At 34.8% G+C, this 19,700-nt stretch overlaps 1 protein-coding gene across 2 annotated transcripts; it reads left to right on the top strand.

Annotated features, from left to right (window-relative positions):
• The first annotated feature begins 285 nt into the window (after positions 1–285).
• On the top strand, positions 286–12,311 carry LOC130814669 (phosphoribosylaminoimidazole carboxylase, chloroplastic-like). 2 transcript variants are annotated; one of them, XM_057680808.1, is made up of 17 exons: positions 286–941; positions 1,250–1,477; positions 1,572–1,683; positions 2,859–2,921; positions 3,017–3,155; positions 4,037–4,092; positions 7,675–7,748; positions 8,265–8,412; positions 8,511–8,684; positions 8,888–8,975; positions 9,083–9,187; positions 9,375–9,478; positions 9,567–9,684; positions 9,764–9,858; positions 11,044–11,150; positions 11,468–11,579; positions 11,964–12,311. In XM_057680808.1, the coding sequence occupies exons 1-16, from the start codon at positions 730–732 to the stop codon at positions 11,559–11,561; spliced, it is 1,917 nt and encodes a 638-aa protein (XP_057536791.1). In that variant the 5' UTR covers positions 286–729; the 3' UTR covers positions 11,562–11,579; positions 11,964–12,311. The 2 variants fall into 2 exon arrangements, with proteins under 2 accessions (XP_057536791.1, XP_057536792.1); XM_057680809.1 differs by having other exon boundaries at positions 9,381–9,478; positions 11,964–12,291.
• The last annotated feature ends 7,389 nt before the right edge of the window (positions 12,312–19,700 follow it).

Raw genomic sequence — 19,700 nt, 5'->3', positions numbered from 1 at the left:
CCGAATTAGTTTTAATAAATTTTCTTCATATGCGGATTTAAATGTCGACTTATATATATATTAAAAATATTGTTACGACTTCTCAAATAAAGAGATTCGAATCAAAATGACTATTTTATTAAAATGTCTGAGCCCACGAAAATGAGTCTCTTAGTTGGGTCTGGTAAGAAAATAAACCGAGATAAAAATACATAAATAAATAAATAAACATAATAATAATAATAATAATAATAATAATAATAATAATAATAGCAATAACGAGTATAAAACCCGTGAAAACCCTAAATGCTCAAGCAAGAGCCGTCACTCTCTTTCTTTCTCCCTTCTCCTCTGCGCCTCTCCTTCCCCAGCCAGCTGCGCCTCTCTCCTTCCCCAAGCAGCTGCCTCCTTCTCCTTCCCCACCAGCAAGCAGCTGCCGCCTACGTGACCACCAGCAAGCAGCCGCCCTCGCCTCTCCTCGCAAGCAGCAGCAAGGGCTGCGTTTTCCCTTCCAAACAGCAGCGGCCAGCAGCTAGGCCACCACCCTCTGTGCAGCTGCTCCTCCCCCTTCTGCCGTGAAGGCTGCCGCCACCAACAGCCACGGCCCAGCCGCGTGGGTCCTTCACAACCATCTAGTCTTCATCCCTTTTGCTAGTCCCATCTTTGTGAGCCATTCTTATACTGGCCACCCAATTATAAAGTGAGGCGCAAAATTTATTCGATTTCTGATTTCAGTGTATTGTCTTTTCAATGCTTCAGCAGCAATCCGTTATTCTCTGCTCACTACCTTCAACCATCAACAAGAATGTTCCTTCATTCTCCTTTGGAACCTTCTTTTCTTCTTTAGGGGAGTCCAACAATTTTTTTTATTCGTCTTCTATTTCTTTCAAGTTTCAGAACAGTAGAAGACGTCACTATTACTCTTATAAAGCTTCGACTCCACTTCATAATTCATCCATCAAGTAATTTTTTTTTTCATTTTTTTTAATTATTAATCCTTATTCTTATTGATTTTATGGTTTTTTCTTTTTTTTTCTTCCATTTTCTATTTAACTTTTCATTTGGGACAAATTTATATTGGTTTTTCGTTAATTTTTATTGCTGCATTCTTATCTGCTATTTTTTTTTATCATGCATCATTCACCAGGTTAAAATCGTTCTTATGATTTTTAGGGGGATTCTTGGATTTATTTTGTTTGGTTAGGTTAATTATTTCAATAGTTTCTCACCAAAGAATAGGGTTTCTTGTCACTTTGTTTTGTTTCTCCAGGAATGAGGAAGAGAAATTACCTGTTCATGTTCATGGTGTATCTGAAAAGATTGTTGGTGTTTTGGGAGGTGGGCAGCTTGGCCGTATGTTATGTCAAGCTGCATCAGAAATGGCAATTAAAGTTGCTATTTTAGATCCTTCGGAGAACTGCCCTGCTAGTTCTTTATCACATTATCATATGGTTGGGAGTTTTGATGATAGTGCCACTGTTGAGGAATTTGCAAAGAGGTTGGTTTTATCTTTTAGTGTTCTTATCGCACTCCCCCTCTTTATGCAGTTTACTTTCCATCTTTAATGGCCTATATGTCTTTTTATTGGTTAGATGTGATGTTTTGACTGTGGAGATTGAGCATGTTGATGTTGCTACACTTGATAAGCTTGAACGGCAAGGAGTTGAATGCCAACCCAATGCTTCTACTATTAGGATAATTCAGGTATTGTATTTTTTGTTTAGCATAAGCTTATTCTATTGTGTTAATTAGATTTTGGATTATTGAAGTTCAAATTGGCATTTGTTTATTCGATTTTTTTCGACTGGAACTACAAATTCTGGGTTTTATGAGAGCTACACTGAATAATCATTAGGGGTTAGCAAAGACAGACAGTAATTAGATTTAATGAAAACAATGGTAAGAATAACAATAAAGAAAAACAAATGATAGCTATGGGAACTGAGATCAACTTAAGGCATTAGAATTCACATCAGTCTATGGAAGTTTTTTGTTTTTATTTTTTAAAATGATGTCAAATAGCTATTGTTATTCCTTAATGAATCTGTCAAACCTTAGTCATATTTGAATCGGTCTCCTGGATTTTCAGATTAGTGGCGTTCGCTATACCTAGAGTTTGTTGATTCTATACTAGGCCATCATGCTTCTATTGCATGATCTTTAGGGTTCCAATAGTGATTAACAAGCTGCTAGCTCAATAGATTTCAAGCTCATCATTACAGAAAACCATATACATCTTAAAGAACATCAAAACAAATTAGAATCTGTCAATTCAGATGATAATTAACTTAGTTTTATAGCAATTAGTCAATCAAAAATAAACTCAATTAATTATTTTTATCTCTTACTGCTTTATTGTCATTTCTGAAGGTGTTAAGTAATAAAATGATCCTTGTTGTCTTCCAGCTAGTTTAATATGACTTCAGTTACTAATAACCAGTTCAGATCTGTGAGCTGTTGAGTTGGTAATTGGCAATGTTTGCTAGATTATTGATGGTTAACTTTCATTAATATTTATGTCGGTTTCTTTTGTTGGCACCAATACTCCATTTTTTTTAGTAATTACTAAAAATAGTTTACATTAAAATAGACTAGTCCCTAGCTATTATCTTTTCCTCCAGTGAGAAGTATAGATGTTGATTCAAAGGTGTGAGATGCGGCTGCTTTGTTTTGAAGCATAATGCTTAGTTGTAAGGATTAAAGTATTCCACTATGTTGGCGAAGGTTTGTGATTGTGGACTATGTGAAGAATGAAGACATGTCGATTATAAAAGGATGTAGAGCACTATCACAGGGGCACTTTCTGGTTCATTTTTAAGTTCTAAATTAGAAGTGAGATTTTTGGTAGTAACTATTTATCTGTATTGTGCATAATGCAGGATAAATATCTCCAGAAGTTGCACTTTTCCAAAAGTGGGATCCCTTTGCCCGAGTTTAGGGAGGTATGCATTATTTCTTGATGGATCAGTCATTCTACATTTCTGGAAGCCCCTTTTGTTGTTTCCTTCCAGATCATGTTGAAATATATCCATTTCAGATACATAATTTTGAAAGTGCTAAGAGGGCTGGAGAGTTGTATGGTTATCCATTGATGATCAAAAGCAAAAGGCTTGCCTATGATGGGCGTGGCAATGCTGTTGCTAAGTCTGACGAAGATATTCCTTCAGCAGTCACTGGTATGTTCAGTATCTAGCTCTGGACTGTTGAATTTCTACCTGACTCTATGGTTGTTTATGAAGAGTCGTCATTAAAGAGTTGAAGCACTGATCGATAACATTCAGAATGCGTTTGGTAGTTTAGTGATGTTCTGTGTGTCACTATTCTGATTGTTTGATTTCTCTTTTTAAGTTTTACTCCTGTTGTTATTCACATAGTAATGGAATAAAGCCTTGAATAGATCTTAAGAGGTGTACTTTAGATATCAGATGCTTGAATCCAATTAGACTCCAATTGTGTAATTGTGTTTGCTCACATTGGTTCCCATCTTTTATGGCAACTTTTTAAAAAAAGAAAAATGTAATTCCTGGAAAGCTTACTATGTCAATTTGGAAAAATTTTGTATATCGGGTTGAACTTTGGTCATTAACATTTTCAAGCTCAATTTAACAAACTACATTTATTGGGCCAAACTTTGAGGTCACTTTTTTCTTATGGGAAAAGGTTAAAAATTTCAAACTAATAAATTATAAGTTAAAAGTAAAAAAAGTCTAAATCTAAATTTTATTAAAAATAAATTAAAAAGCTTTTCCCACCCAAACCCCCACCTATCCCTCTCTTTTCTGTCAGCCACCCAAACCCCTTCCCTTGCCCACAACAACACATGTTTCTATAAGCTCCTCTACCAGCATGGTGAGTACCACACAAGGAATACAAGGGATACAAGAAACTGCTTGGCTAGTTCTCCATGCTTAAGCAAAGGTTTAATGATCAAGTTTCTTGGAGAAGACATTTGTCGATTAGCATTGTCTCTCGTCTGTCTCGGTCTCCCTCTGATACTTTCTTGATACTTACCTGTTTGACTCGTTTCTATAATTAACATGTTTGCCATATTTTGTAGCTCTTGGGGGATATGAGCGAGGTTTATATGTTGAGAAATGGGCTCCATTTGTAAAGGTTAGTATCAAATATTTATAGTAATAATGTAATTTTACTTTTTTATTTTGTTTCAATTTTCAAAGCTCCCTTTTCATCCAATGTATAGTGGGCGTATTATTATCTATCATTTATATTTATTGCTTGAACTTGTCTAAACCTTGTAATGAATCCAAAACTCTTGTGAATTGTGTTCTTCTCTCCATAGAAGTAAATGAATAATGTGTTAGTGTTGCTGTAAATGTCGTGGATGCTTGTGTACTAAAATTAGGTGGAGGACCTTTTAGGACACCCTTAAGGGAATGCACACATTGGGTCCTTGCAAAAGGTTTAGTTAAGAATTAAGATATGTTAGATTCCAACAAGTATACAAATGGAAACTACATGCTCCCCTCGTAATACCTTCGAAATCGTCCACGTTAATGATACAATCTCTTCTTCCAGACGGAGATTCTATCATATAGTTAATATTATACTTGGACTGAGTGTGATGTTGAGATGAAAAAAAAACTCAAAAAATATGATCAGCCCTATTTTAGTTGCTCAATTTTGGAAACAACTTAAGGTTGTACGTTCGCTGGTGGTCATAAAATTGATAACAAAAGTTTTGTGCCTCTTTTTATATGATGTTCAGCTACATTCATCTGAGACAGACCTAGTCCTTATTGTCTATCAGAACTGTAAGTTCAAATTTGAAATCGATGACCACAGTTTCCCTTGTTTCCAAGCCGAGGATTGAGGTGTTCAATTTTTCTGGAAATTTAAATTATTCTGTGAGATGTTTCAGCAGCACAAAACGTTTGTATTTCTACTTTCTAGTTTCAACTCTTGTAAAGAAGTTACAAAAGAATAGTTGTAGAGCTACTAGAATACTGTGGTATTCTTTGTTTTTCCCATTTGCTCTAATCTACCTGTAAGATAGAAGATACATCTTATTGTTGAAGGGCAACAAATCCAAAGCTTTCCCATTTCTGATGGATGAAAGAATCCCCAAAATAAAGCTAGTACTCTTTCTGATGGCAATCTCAGTGAATAGGTGATACCAAAATAAACACAGTTGTTTTTGGAAATTATTTGCCATCCAACCTTCTTTTTATTAGCTTTACTGGCTTTTTGTTAATTTCACACGATGTCCAGATCTTCTTAGATTGAATCCCTGGAACAATTAAATTAGTTTTTTTCTTAGTCAAGAGATTTTCTGGATACCTTTTAGGTTTGGCATTTCATGAAAGTATATACATCTTACTCTGGAACTGCCTGAATTAAATTCTCACAAGGATGCTTTTCTAGGTTTGATTTTAAATGCCTATGTAATAAACGGCAGTCTCTTTGGTTCATTTAATGTTGTTCATTGAACCTGCCAAGATATTTTAGCTAGCATTTACATATACGTCAAGGAATGTCCTGTGCATCTACAAAATTGCTAGTTTGAGTCAAGGATTTCTACTCAGACATTAATAATGCTAGCATATAATATCTGTTTTACGCCTCAATATCAAGGGATATTGAGCTCGTATCAACTAACTTGTGATTTGAGTACAACAACTCATCTCACATCAAAAGTAAGCCAAACCTTATTTCACAATGTTAGATTCAATTCAATAACACATTTTTGCAAAGCGAGTTTTATCCCCAATTTCCATGCAACTTCCACCTAGTTGGCGTTAGGGTTGTTTAAAAAAACCTGACCCTTCGACCCGCCAACCCGCATCTTAAATGATGGGTCATTTTTTAAAAAAAACTATAAGTTACGGGTTGGGTAACTGACCCACCTTAACCGGGTTGGATCATGAGCCGTAAACTATTTTGAGATGGGTAACTGTTGACCCGTTAGTATAAAGGCAAATTTTTTTAGGGTTATAACCCTACTAACCCAGTTGTATTATATGCCAAATCGCCAAGTTGCCACTTGCAAACCAAATTTACTTGCACGTTTCTCATTTCTTCAGTTCTTCAAAATCTCATCTCCTTCTTCTTTCATTCTCCTTTGTCCTTCGTTACTTTTTCATTTCTTCATTTCGTTTCTCTTTCTTTCAATTTTCAATCTCATCTCAGTCTTATTCCTCACTTTCACTTCTGAATTGTTGTTCTTGGATATAATACTTCTTTTTCTTTTTCTGATTCTTTTTCTTAGTTTAGATTGTTCTTGTTCCAATTAAGAGTAATTGCATTGTTTTTCTTCTTATTTTTTGATATTTTTCTTGTTTGGTCTAGATTGCTCTTTCAAACCTTATTTTTTGAACAATTTTGTTGTTTTTTCGATTTTCAATCTCATCCATTCTTTTTGTTATTTTTATTGTTCTTGTTCTTTGATCTATGTGTTTTTTTTTTATTTTGTTTATTTTGGCTTCATTTTTCTTTCAATTTGTTAGTTTGATTGTTCTTTTCTAGACTTCTAATTGATTTAGCTTCCTTTTTTTTTTGGGTCTTGATTTTTTTGGGATTTTTTAATTCTTATTTCGGTTTTTAATTTTTTTGGTGTGTGACTGTGTTTGTGTGTGCAACACTGCTACTGGCCTATTACCGTCCTTGTCGGTGGTTTTGTTCTTGTTCTGTATTGCATGTGAAAATTGATTGCCAATAAATTATGTCAAAAATTCTATACCAATTCAGCAAATTCAGTCTTAAAAAGGCCAATAAATTCTGCCAAAAAATGACACAAATGAAACCGGGTACCCGGTGTCTCGACTCGATTTATCCGCGTACCCGATATCTGTTTATAAGGATAAATTGGGCCCGGACACAGATAGGTACCCCGCTAACCAGGTACCCTGCTTTCCGGGTACCCAGTTTTAAACACCCTTAGTTGGCATTGGGGATTGAGTGTACGGAAGTTGCAATCCGTTGTGCAACAACAAGCCGCATTGTATCATATTGCCCAAGTCTTAAAGGTTTTCAAATTTATCCAACTTGTATTTCCAGCATTTTATAGTCGTAAAAAAATTGAGTTTTAGTTCGCTTCAAGGGATGGTTTTGGTTTGGCAACACGACAACCACATCAACCCCGTTACTGAATCACCGTATGTTGGTTACCACAATTGAAACCGTTATTGCATTTTTTCACGATAAAGCATTCTTACCCTTGTAATAACATAAGTTTTCATCTTCTGCACCTTCACATAAATAAAACACATAATTTATTAAAAAATTTTATATCCAAAGATAAGTTACTACAAAAATTATTTCCACCATCGTGTGGATATGTTCTAATACCTCTAAAGATCAGTTCCATCATTTTTTTGGAGACTCATGCTCATAGTAGTATGTATTCAGATTAGTTCGAGATTAATTTGTATGAAAATGAGATTTAAATTTTTTTTTCTGCACTCTTTGAACCCGAATTCGTCAAAAGCACCTTATGCTTCCATTTATCACCTATATATAAAATATAGGTATACCCAAAATTGAATTACAATTTACATGTCATGTCTCATGAAGTCTAACACTTTTATATAGTTTTACCCAAAAAAGAAAAAGTTGATCAATGTCTATTCCTGTTTTAACTGCCTTGTATTTAGCATTTTCTTATGTGCTAAATTCTAATATGTCTAATGCTGGATAAGATGTTATAATTCAGAGGCTTTTTTTTTCTTTTTTGTTCAGGAGTTAGCTGTCATTGTTGCCAGAGGAAGAGAAAATTCTATCTTGTGTTATCCTGTTGTTGAAACTATACACAAGTATGTATTCGCTGCTGAGTTGGTTGGAATACTGCTTAACATTATATAAGTGCATTGTTTGTAATTTGTGCATACAACTTCATTTACTATTTGGATTGAAAGAATTAGAAGGAAAGAAAAAGGAGAGATTTGGAGGGATACAATTTCCTTTATTTGGATGACAAATTTGGAGGGGAGAGATTTGAAAGGAAGGGATATGAAGGGATTAGTTCCCCTATTTTTTTGATGAGTTCAAATCTCTCTAAAAGCGGAAAGATTTGGAAGGAAATTTGTTTTTCTCTTCTCCTCCCGTCCTTTCTCTCTCAAACAAATAAGGGGAGCTTTTCTTATCATTCCCTCCTCTTTTGTTCCCTTCCCCTTTCCTTCTTTTCTTGTCTTTTCTAATTTTTTTTGTCCAAACGTAGTGTTACCTTCTCTTTTTCCCATAAAAGTGCAGAATTATCATATACATATATTGGAATTTAGAATTATATATCTATACGCACACATACTAAGTAGCTGTTGTTTTTATGGTAGGGAAAACATTTGTCACATAGTTAAGGCTCCAGCTGTGGTACCATGGAAAGTAAGAGAACTGGCCACTGAAGTAGCACATAAAGCAGTGAGTTCATTGGAAGGAGCTGGCGTCTTTGCAGTGGAGTTGTTTTTGACAGAAACTGGAGAGGTTATATTTTTCATTGACCTTATTTCTGTTTTAGAAGACTATTCTTTTAAATTTATAAATGCTGTTTCCTAAATTCATTATGTCTGTTGTCACATCAGATTCTGCTAAACGAAGTAGCTCCTAGACCTCATAATAGTGGTCATCATACTATTGAATCGTGTTACACATCACAGTATGAGCAACACTTGAGAGCTGTTATTGGTCTTCCTCTCGGTGATCCATCAATGAAGGCACCAGCTGCTATCATGTATAATATTCTAGGTGAAGATGAGGTGATTATATTCTTCCCTACTTATGTATCTCATTGCTTTAGGAAACAAATGACTTCTTTAAGGTTGCAAGATGTGATATATGTTCCAAGGGTTTTGAAATTTTCTGATAAAGGAAAATTAACTTGCTTTTGTTTCTTTTGACTAATAATCAACAAATGTCTTTTCATGAAACAATATGCTCCGTTTGTCATTCATCCTTGTAGGGGGAACCAGGTTTCTTTCTCGCTCATGAACTAATTAGACGGGCTCTTACTGTGCCAGGAGCATCTGTTCATTGGTATGACAAGTCAGGTTTGTGAGTGAAACTCATTTCGGATTCTGTGCAAATATTCTTTGATGGACAGGCTGATCACATGTCATATTTCATAATGTTGTTAATATCTAAACTATCATTCCAGAAATGAAAAGACAACGCAAGATGGGTCACATCACTATCGTTGGCTCTTCTATGGGCATCGTAGATAGACATCTAAAATGCACGCTAAAAGAAGACAAGCCCGAAGGTTAGTCAACTTGTTATTTTTCGTCAGAGATTTGAAAGTACGATGATTAAATGATTAGAAATTTAGGATATTGTCGGCTGGGGTTTGGGGGACAAAAAATTTAAATGCTACACTGCATGAATTCTTTGACGACCTTTTTATCTATCATCTTTGTCAAGTGTGAAGATTCATACTATGTCATTTATAGGTGCAGTCTCGCCCAAAGTTGGAATTATAATGGGATCGGATTCAGATCTTCCCGTCATGAAGGATGCTTCGCTAATCTTAAATATGTTTGGAGTTGAACATGAGGTAGGATTTTCTTTAATTTTTAGGCATTATATATACCATCAACTATGATGAGCCATTACATAATAGAGTACATTACATAACACTGCAGGTGAGAGTTGTTTCTGCACATAGAACCCCGGAAATGATGTTTTCGTATGCTGGGTCTGCTTTGGAAAGAGGTATCCAAGTAATCATTGCTGGTGCTGGTGGCGCTGCACATTTGCCCGGTTAGAAGCCAAAAAATTATTCTTCCTTTCGACTTCAAGGACATGTCGACAATCTAAATTATCAAATTTATATGTTTAGGAATGGTTGCGGCGCTTACACCTGTGCCTGTGATTGGTGTCCCAGTACGGGGTTCCTCATTAGATGGACTTGATTCCATCTTATCAATTGTCCAGGTATTATTTACAGGTTTCAAATTTCAAATTCTCTATTCATTTATTTCCTTTCCATGCTGGTTTTCAGGCATGCCACTTTGCATTCTTCTATCCACTCAATTTGCCGCATTTTTCATTTTAGTCGGTCTCAAATTTCCAATCAATTTCCATATGATCCACCACTTTTACTCTCTATATTTTGTCCCTTATATCTAAATATCTCACAATTTTAATGGGGCTATTGGGCTGGGATAGAGTAGTAATCATTAGAACTGAAAAGTTTAAAATTACCCATCTGTGCTGCTTACAGAAAATACAGAAAATATCTTCTGGTTTTATGGGACATTGTTCTATCTTTTGGGTTTGGTTAGAGCTGTTGGGCTGTTTGACCAGCTAGAAGTATTGGCTGGTTTGCTTGCCGTTTAAGCCAGTGTTATAAAGATGTTTGGTACTCCCCTGTCCTGTAAAGTGATATTTCGAGAGAGCTAAAAAAATATAGGGACAATATGAAGAATCATTGATATAATTATTTACTCTTCAACTTTTATATTTAGAAAACTTACATATAAAAGAACTTTAATTAGGATTATAAATATGGAAAAAGTTGCACTCTTTGACGATGAAAGTAAATTTAATTGTTAGATGTTGGTTGTTTGGTTGTTTGTTGTTGGTTGTTGGTTGTTGGTTAGGAAAAAAGTGGGTAAATAGCCGAAAGTCAATGATCAAAGTTATCTCTAGTAGGTTTTGGCTTCCGAATTTCCAGCTGGCTTAATAGCATTTACCAAATACTTTCTTTTGCTGTTTGACCGACTAAAAGCCAAAAAACCATTTACTAAACAAACCCTTTTATGCATTTACTTGTAATTTAATACTCCCTCCAATTCTTTTTAGTTGTCTTATTTTCTTATTTGGGCAGTTCACCTCTATTGTCTCATTTCCATTTTAAGACATAATTCACATTTTTAGGTAGTCCTCTTATTTTTATGATATTAAAAATACCCGATATTGCGCATGAGTTTTACTATTTTAGGTGGGCTTCTCAATTTTTTAATATTTAAAATACCTAATATTGTACATGGGTCTATTATTTTAGGTGATCCCCTCATTTTTTTAATATTTGTGCCCAAACCAAATGGGACAACTAAATTGGATTGGAAGGAGTATTTTAGCTTTGTTGAAAAAAACTTGTTTACCTTATCAATGCAGATGCCTAGAGGGGTTCCTGTTGCAACTGTTGCAATAAACAATGCCACAAATGCTGGGCTCCTGGCAGTGAGGATGCTTGGGGTCGCTGATTCTGATTTAAAGTCTAGGTTCTTACAGCTTTTCCATTCTTGATAGAGTGCTTATATGTCTAAAAAGTAAAAGTCTTATATAGACTTGGTTCACCCTATTTTAGCATGGATCAACCTAATAATAATGAGTATTTCTTCATGATTATACTTTATTGTACTTTTCAAATAAAAATATTTACTATTTTAATATCTTTTAAGGTTGATCCACACTAGATTAGTGTGGAGTAATTTATACAAGACTTTCTCGGCTAAAAAAAGCAGACAACCAAACTGAAATCCTTTCATTTCTTTGTCATCTTATTTACTTTAGTAGTGCTTACTCTCTCTTTTTGCAGGATGGCCCAGTATCTTGAAGATGCCAGAGATGATGTGCTTGTGAAGGCTGACAGGCTACAAAAGGATGGATGGGAAGCTTATTTGAACAATTGAAAAACATTATGTCTTAAGGTAATTGAATTACGATAAGAAGCTACAATGTTGTGGTGGAGGAACATGGAGTGAAAGATGTGCATGTTTTTGGGAGAGGAGCGGATTAGGACTAGGATGTGTTTTGAAACAAATTCCGAGCTTTCTAAAATAGCGAATATGAACGTGACACTGATCATTTTTGTTGAGAAAACTCGACGAATTTCCAAATGCAAGAGAAAATAAAGAGATGTTATTTCAGATTGCATTTTCACACATGTTGGAAAATACCTCATGTAATCCCACATCGAAGAATTAGAGAGAGGTTGACCAACATGTATATACTTGATAGACTACTCTTATTAATATCGAGTGGTGTTATGATGAAATCTAATCCTATATGCAATCACCTCTCCTCTTATGCAGGTCTTATTGTGTACCAACCCGTTAACAAATTTATCAATATTGGATTATCTCATTTTCCAGTGACAACCCCGTCAAATAGTGTTCAGGATTCAGGAATGTACATTTATACAATGGTCAATTGATGAATCCGTGCCCCATGGTGTGTCGGTGGATTAAGTAAACGTGCTTTTGAACTTCAGATTTGAGAATGTAAAATATGATATTAAGTGGAAATGTAATATGTGTTAAAAAAACCATTTTTCAATTAAAATTTCAATTTATTATTAGAATAAAGTGATATTTTTATGAAAATTTACACTACATATTATTCGTATTATCATCGTTTTGTGCCAACTAAAAAGCTAGTTGGGTAATACTCTTTTTGGCTCACCAATTTTGCCTCTCACCAAATTTTTCGTCCTTTTATCCCCTTTTATAAATTGGATGATAATGATAGAAATATCTATTTAATTCTTTTAAAAAATAACCTTTTATACCAAATACAAAAAATTGTCTACCCCTCGATCCCTATACATTTGCCAATAATACCAATTTTCTCGGCCCCATTTAATTTAAAAATCATTAATGTTCTCACCACTTTTAATAATTCTAAATTATATATTTTGTCCTATCCACATAATTTAATTCTCTGTCCCATTTTATATTTTGAGTTTTAAGTCGAGAGAGTATTTTTGTGGTAAAGAATTGATTGTGATTTACAACTTTTAAATTTTAGGCTTTTGCGAATTACAGCCTCGATGTTTTATTTTTATTTTTTTATTTTTTTTTTTGCGAAACAAAACCTCAAAAGCGAAAGTGTATACCATTCAAGCTAAGTGACCGTCAACCAACCCAAATGACCTTTGACCGGCCTAAATAATCTTGACCATCACTGATCACCTTTGAATTTCCTAATTAACAATTATACCCTTGTGTTTTAGCACTTTAACGTCGTTTTACCCATCATAACGATATTTTTTCAAAAAACGAACATTGCGATCAACCTTATGGGGTAACTCTTTGGAAAATCCAGCCAAAACAAGTACTCAGTCTCCTATTTTTCGGCACATAGACTGAAAAAGATATTCAACATTTATTTTACCCATTATAGCTATATTTTTTCATAAAACGGACGTCGCGATTATTCTTATGGGATAACTTTTTCAAAATTTTGCCAAAGCAAGTACTCCCTCCGTTTCTAAATGTTCTTCTCATTTACTTTTTGCACAATTTTCAAAGTAAATTTTGAGCCTTAATATATCTAAATACGTATCATAAAAAATTATAAAAAATATATAATAAAAAATTATGTATTAAGACAAATTTGACGAGATCTCACATGGATATAATCATTTATATATGTCTTAAAAAATCTTAAACAAATTTCTCTCTCCAAAATAGAATATTCTAAACGGGAAGAACATTAGAAAACTGAAGGAGTACTTATATGTGTAACATTCGGGAAAATTAATATTTTAAGACGAGTAAGTTTAAGAGAATTAACAGTGCGTGAATGATCTTAAATACACATGACATGAAACATTCTCGATATAATTTCTTCCCTCTTTTCCTTTTCTTTTATTTTGATTAAAATACCCAAACCCTTCCTTCTCTCTCACGCGTTGAACTCAAAGTCAGCAACCATTTCCTTCTTCCTCCCATTCGCATAAACCCTTATCTTCCTCCTTTTCTCTCGTCATTCCCTCTGAAAATGGCAGAACCACACTGAAAATCTTCAACTAATAATCGATCTCCTTCCCTTCACGGCATCCCTCTTTGAATCTTTAAACCCTTATTTCTCGAAATTTCTTTGAAGAAAACGTCAATGGCTGCGAGGGCATGACCCGTTCTTCTTCCCTTCGTGATTTTTTTAAGGTAGATTATCTATACTTCTACATTCTTGATTGTTTTGTGTAAATTATGACTAATTGATTTTTCTTGTTCTTTTTCCTTTGAATTTTCGAAGCCTCAACTCCCATAAACCTCTGAAAATTATGAATATAGAACCAATCGAATATGAACAGCCATGAACCTTGCTCTTTTCGTGAAATTTCGAAGATATACATGAATAGACCGACATCAACAACCTTCCTCTCCTCCTCTGATTTTCTGTCGAACAACAGCAGCCTTGTGCTGTGCCTCGTGGGCTGTTTGTCGACCATCCTACACTGCCTAAAGTGGTGTTTTGAAAGCCTAGCGAATCTTCTTTGAAATTGACAAGATTAAGCAAGCAACAACCACCAAAGGGTCTCTGATTTTTCAAGTTTTCTATAGCAACTAATACCCACTTTGTTCTTGAAGCAAACAACGGATGATCTCCCTCAAATCCTTGAATTTGTGTTCAATAATCATCAATCCTTCTTTGTTGGGATTCGCCCACACTTCCCTATCAAAGGTAGCATTATTTTCTATTCGCCTAATTCTTTCTTTCAATTCCTAAATAGATATTCTCCTGTTTTTTTTTTTTATTTTGTTATTTCATTCTTGTACCATGTTTTGTTTTCACCAAGCACTATTGCAAATATGAGATTATTTGATTGAATCAAGACTTGTTGTATGTAGGTGTTAATCAAATTAGATGAGCCTTATGATGTGTTTTGGGTTAAAGAATGTTAAGATCATAGAATTACTGGAGAATGCTTGAAAGGATTGAATGTGTGATAAACTAACAATCTTGAAGAAGTCACTTGATTATTGTGAGTTGTAAATGGTAGATTAGAATAAGCACTATGGTGATTGAACTAAATACATAATGAAAGTAATGGTATCGTGTAAGCGTTGGAGATAGGGTGAGTAATGTTGATGATAGACTCGGTTGAGAAGCATTTGTAAATAAGGAAATATTAAGCAGTTGATATTCTTGAATAAATTATGGAGATTTTCGGAAGCATTGTTAAGTTTGGGTTAAAAACTCTACTTTGTGTAGTTGGAATATAAAGAGAATTATGAAGGTGGATAATCTTTAGAAGATGTTAATGAATTTTAGAGCGTGTCGCCTTGATGGCCTATTGTGGTTTGAGTTCGAACATGTACAATTCTTTTATGATTAAAAATATTAGAATAGAAGCTTGAACTAAGATGCTGTCATAGGAGGAGATGCAATGAGCTATATGAACCTAGTTTGTAGTATCGAACGCTTTATTGTGATGTTATGTTTGTTATGCTTCAAGAGGCAACGTCATCGAGAAATCTTTCTAGCTGTTAGCTGCGAATCGATCACGACTCTTTGAAGCGTCTTGTTGGTGAGTAGTAACAGTCCGTTAAAAAGGGGTCTGGCCAGGCTACCATTTGTAAAATGTTTATTTAAAGTTTGTGAAAATTTATATGAATGTGATAAATGTTGATGAATGATTATGCTGATATTGATATGGTCAATGGATCGGGCTTGCGAGCTGGTCATTGATGGAGTTGAGGAACATGGTTTCCTACTCCCTGTTTTTGAAGCGAATTGTCATTGAGATATTGACTAGCTTCACCCGAGAGAGACATAGCCTTAAAGCTATGGAGGTTCTTCTCAACTAGACTCCCTGTGCGCACATAGATCTAGGGAACTGATGTTGCTTTTAAGCCTATGATTTGATTTACTGTGTTTTGTTGTTTTGGATTGTTACTTCTTATTCAGTTTAATCTGACCTGCTGTTGTTTCCATCTTTTAGTTTGTTTACAGATCGGAACCGGTCGGGTTAGCAATGTTGATGAGAGTGCGGATGTCCTTTTGAGCTGAGACCGTGGAAGCTTATAGTTTGTATTAGGAATTTGTTTAATGTATATTAGTTCTGATTATGTTGATTATAATGGACTCGTAGTGAGTTGTATGGTTACTTTATGTTTAGATTAGATATTTGGTTTGAGATTTAGCTGTGTTGGTTTCGTAATAGAGCTGGTGATTCCTTTGCCCAGGTTTTGGGATATGATTTAAGTTTCTTGGGAAACGAATCCAGTGATGACCCTGTTTACCCAGTCAACGGTAAGTCGGGTTGTTAATATGCCTATTTTTCGTCACGTAGACCGAAAAAGATATTTAATGTCGTTTTTACCCATCATAACAGTATTTCTTAAAAAAAACTAACGTCGCGATTATCCTTATAGGATAACTCTTTGACTCGTGAATGACTTGTTCGTGAGCATGTTAATTGTCTTATTTCCCACCAAATATTCGAGCTCTTCTCACTCCTTCACCCTTTTTCTTCTCTTCTTACACTGTTCATAATTTCAAACCAAAAAATTAAAGCTTAAATTGAGTGCGGAAAAGGACATTAATAGAGAATCAAACCAAAAAATGACGTCAACTAAAAGCAGTTTTTAGTTGGTATCTTTTAGAAAAAAAAAATTTTATTAGGTATTTTGTAATTGAAATTTTTATAATAAGGTACTTTTTGAAATTTTATTAGGTAAATTTTAGTAATTTTTTCTAAAATCTTTGATGAACTTTTGGTTATAGATATTTATGGTTCTCGAGATGTAATAAGAACTTTATTTTCTCTTTTTTAAGTTTTATGCGTTGTTTTTAGTTCGTTTCAAATTATGCTCGTTCCAAGTTAACGGTTGAGTTTAGTAGTTTGGTAACTTCTGTATTTAGTTAGTCTTATTTAGTCAAACAATCTTACATATGATACCACCCAAATCTTGCTTTATATATCTGTATTTAAATCAATTTTAACTCTGTCAAAAAAAAAATCAATTTTATCGAAGCTGTTATTGCATTTCTATACTTGATTTGTTTTATTGTATATGAATGTACTTTGAATTCTTGAAGTAATGGTGTCCCTAGATCTATAGTGTCTGATCGTGATACTTATACGTGTCGAAATTTTGGGAATCATTTCAGAAAGCTTTGGGTACAGAACTTCTTAGGAGCACATCTTTTCACCCGGAAGATATGTTGCGAGCGGTAGCTTTGGATAGGCAAGGATCTTGGGATGAGTGCCTAGACATGGTGCAATTTTCATATAATAATAGTTACCAGGCAAGCATCCAGATGGCACCTTTTGAAGCTTTGTATGGTCGTCGTTGTCGTAATCCAGTATGTTGGGACGATTTCAGTGAATCTGTCACTCTAGGACCGGCTATGTTAGAGGAGATGATTTATCAAGTAAAGATGATTCGAGAAAGACTTAAAGCGGCCCAGGATCGACAAAAGTCCTACGCAGATCTTAAGAGGAAACCTGATGAGTTCACCGTAGGGAATTATGTGTTATTGAGAGTTTCACCGATGAAGGGAGTCATGAGGTTTGGCAAGAAGGGGATGTTGAGCCCAAATTTTATAGGACCTTATGAGGTCACAGAGAAGGTAGGAAAGGTCGCTTTCAGACTAGCATTACCCAATGAGTTGGGTAAGGTCTATGATGTGTTTCACATTTCGCAGTTGAAGAGATATGTTCCCGATGAATCTCATGTGCTAGACCTCGAGCCCTTAGACCTTGATGAGAATTTATCTTATGAAGAGAAACCTATCAAGATCTTAGATTCTAAGATGCGTAGTACGAGGAGAAAAGATATAAAGATGGTGAAAGTTCTATGGGCTAACCAGCGCACACACGAGGCAACGTGGAAAACTGAGGATTCCATGCGTGAGAAATACCCACACCTTTTTCCTGAGGTTAGTAAGTTACGGGGTCGTAACTAAGTCTTTAAAGGGGGTAGAATGTGATAGAATTTCGCGCGTTTTGCACGTGTTTTCTCCTCTATGATACCGACCTATTACAAATTGCATGCTTTTGATTGATCCTGTCGAGTCAATTGTATGATTTTTTTACATGCCTTTGATTGATTGTGTTAAGTCAATTGTGTGACATTTACATGCTTTGTTTGAGTGTTGAGTTAATTTAGATGATTATGAATGCTCGGAACGAAATATGTTTGAATACTTGGATAGAGTGAGTATAATAGTGTCAAAAAGGTCACGATCTTTGAGTTAATTCCTTAGGCTTAAAATCGTTAAGACACCTTCTTGAGTTATTAGAAATATAAATTTTCACAATTAGTACTTTGGTTGCGCTAGTTTCGGGGACGAAACTCCTTTTAAGGGGGGTAGTCTGTACACCCCGAGATTTTAATGACGTAATTATTTAATATTTTAATAGTTTTAAAGATTTTACAATTTTATTTAATTATTTCCGAATTAGTTTTAATAAATTTCCTTCATATGCGGATTTAAATGTCGACTTATATATATATATATTAAAAATATGGTTACGATTTCTCAGATAAAGATGTTCGAATCAAAATGACTATTTTACTAAAATGTCTGAGCCGTCTCGCAAGAAAATAAACCGAGATAAAAATAAATAAATAAATAAACATAATAATAATAATAATAATAATAATAATAATAATAATAATAATAATAATAATAATAATAATAATAATAACAACGAGTATAAAAACCGTGAAAACATGCTCAAGCAAGAGCCGTCACTCTCCTTCTTCCTTCTCCTTTGCGCCTCTCTCCTTCCCCAGCCAACTGCGCCTCTCTCCTTCCCCAAGCAGCTGCCGCCTTCTCCTTCCCCACCAGCAAGCAGCTGCCGCCTACGTGACCACCAGCAAGCAGCCGCCGTCGCCTCTCCTCGCAAGCAGCAGCAAGGGCTGCGTTTTCCCTTCCAAACAGCAACGGCCAGCAGCTAGGCCACCACCCTCTGTGCAGCTGCTGCAGCCGCGACCGCCAGCTGCTCCTCCCCCTTCTGCCGTGAAGGCTGCCGCCACCAACAGCCACGGCCCAGCCGTGTGGGTCCTTCACGACCATCTAGTCTTCATCCATTTTGCTAGTCCCATCTTTGTGAGCCATCTCTTCTCTTTTCTCCAATTAATTTCTAGTTTTATTTGAAGTTTTATTGAAGTTTTATGAAGTTTATGAGTGAGGTGTTGATTTTTGTGTTATTTTCATTACATCTTTTTGTGGGTAAGAATTTGATTGATGAATTATACATGTTTATGACTTAGGGTTTGAAGTGTGACTGAAATTATGGGTTGTGTGTTGGTTTTTGTTTTAGTTTCTTCGAATCTTAGTATGTGTAGTGATTAAATATGTTATCTTTGAACACGAAACGATTAGGGCTTGGATTTAGAAATGAAATTACCAATAACGTGTGTTTTATACTATATTTGGTGATGATTGATTAAATAACTTTAAAAGTTGTTTTAAGATTTGGTTGATTGGTTATTATTGTGAATAATTAGTACTGGTGATGATATTAGTGACTATGAAAGTGATTTCGATTGATTATATTGGGAATACTAGTTACTAATTGTTGTGGTTTGATTGTTGTAAATTACAAATACCCTTATTAGGTTGTTATTGAAATTATAGATACATGATATTGCTAAGCCAAAAGCAGAATGTCAACTTATCGTAGATGGTTGCTAAAGTTATTTGTCGTGTTGTTTTGATTATAGTTCTTAATAGCCTTGGAGAATGCAACAAATGATATCCCGATATGATAACTCTAAGATTTGCTTTATCGTTATATTAATACTCCCTCCTATTCAGCTGAACTGTCCCATTTCCTTTTATGGTCAAGTCAGCTTAAATGTCCCATTTCTATTTTTGGCATGAATTTTTGACTATTATACCCTTAGTACTTTATCCTATTTTCAATTATACCCTTTATTACCCTTACTAATTTTCCCTCCCTTATAATTAATCAACATAATTAAATCTTAATTAATCCCACCCATTTACACTCCCTCCCTTTATAATCCTAAAACCCTACCCATTCCCCATTTGATATTCTGCCGTTTCTCTTAATCCTCCATTGAAAC

This window comes from Amaranthus tricolor, chromosome 6 (assembly GCF_026212465.1).
Source record: "Amaranthus tricolor cultivar Red isolate AtriRed21 chromosome 6, ASM2621246v1, whole genome shotgun sequence".
Classification (NCBI taxonomy): domain Eukaryota; kingdom Viridiplantae; phylum Streptophyta; class Magnoliopsida; order Caryophyllales; family Amaranthaceae; genus Amaranthus; species Amaranthus tricolor.
Note: the sequence above shows the minus strand (reverse complement) of the source record. Positions and strands in the feature narration are given on the sequence as shown.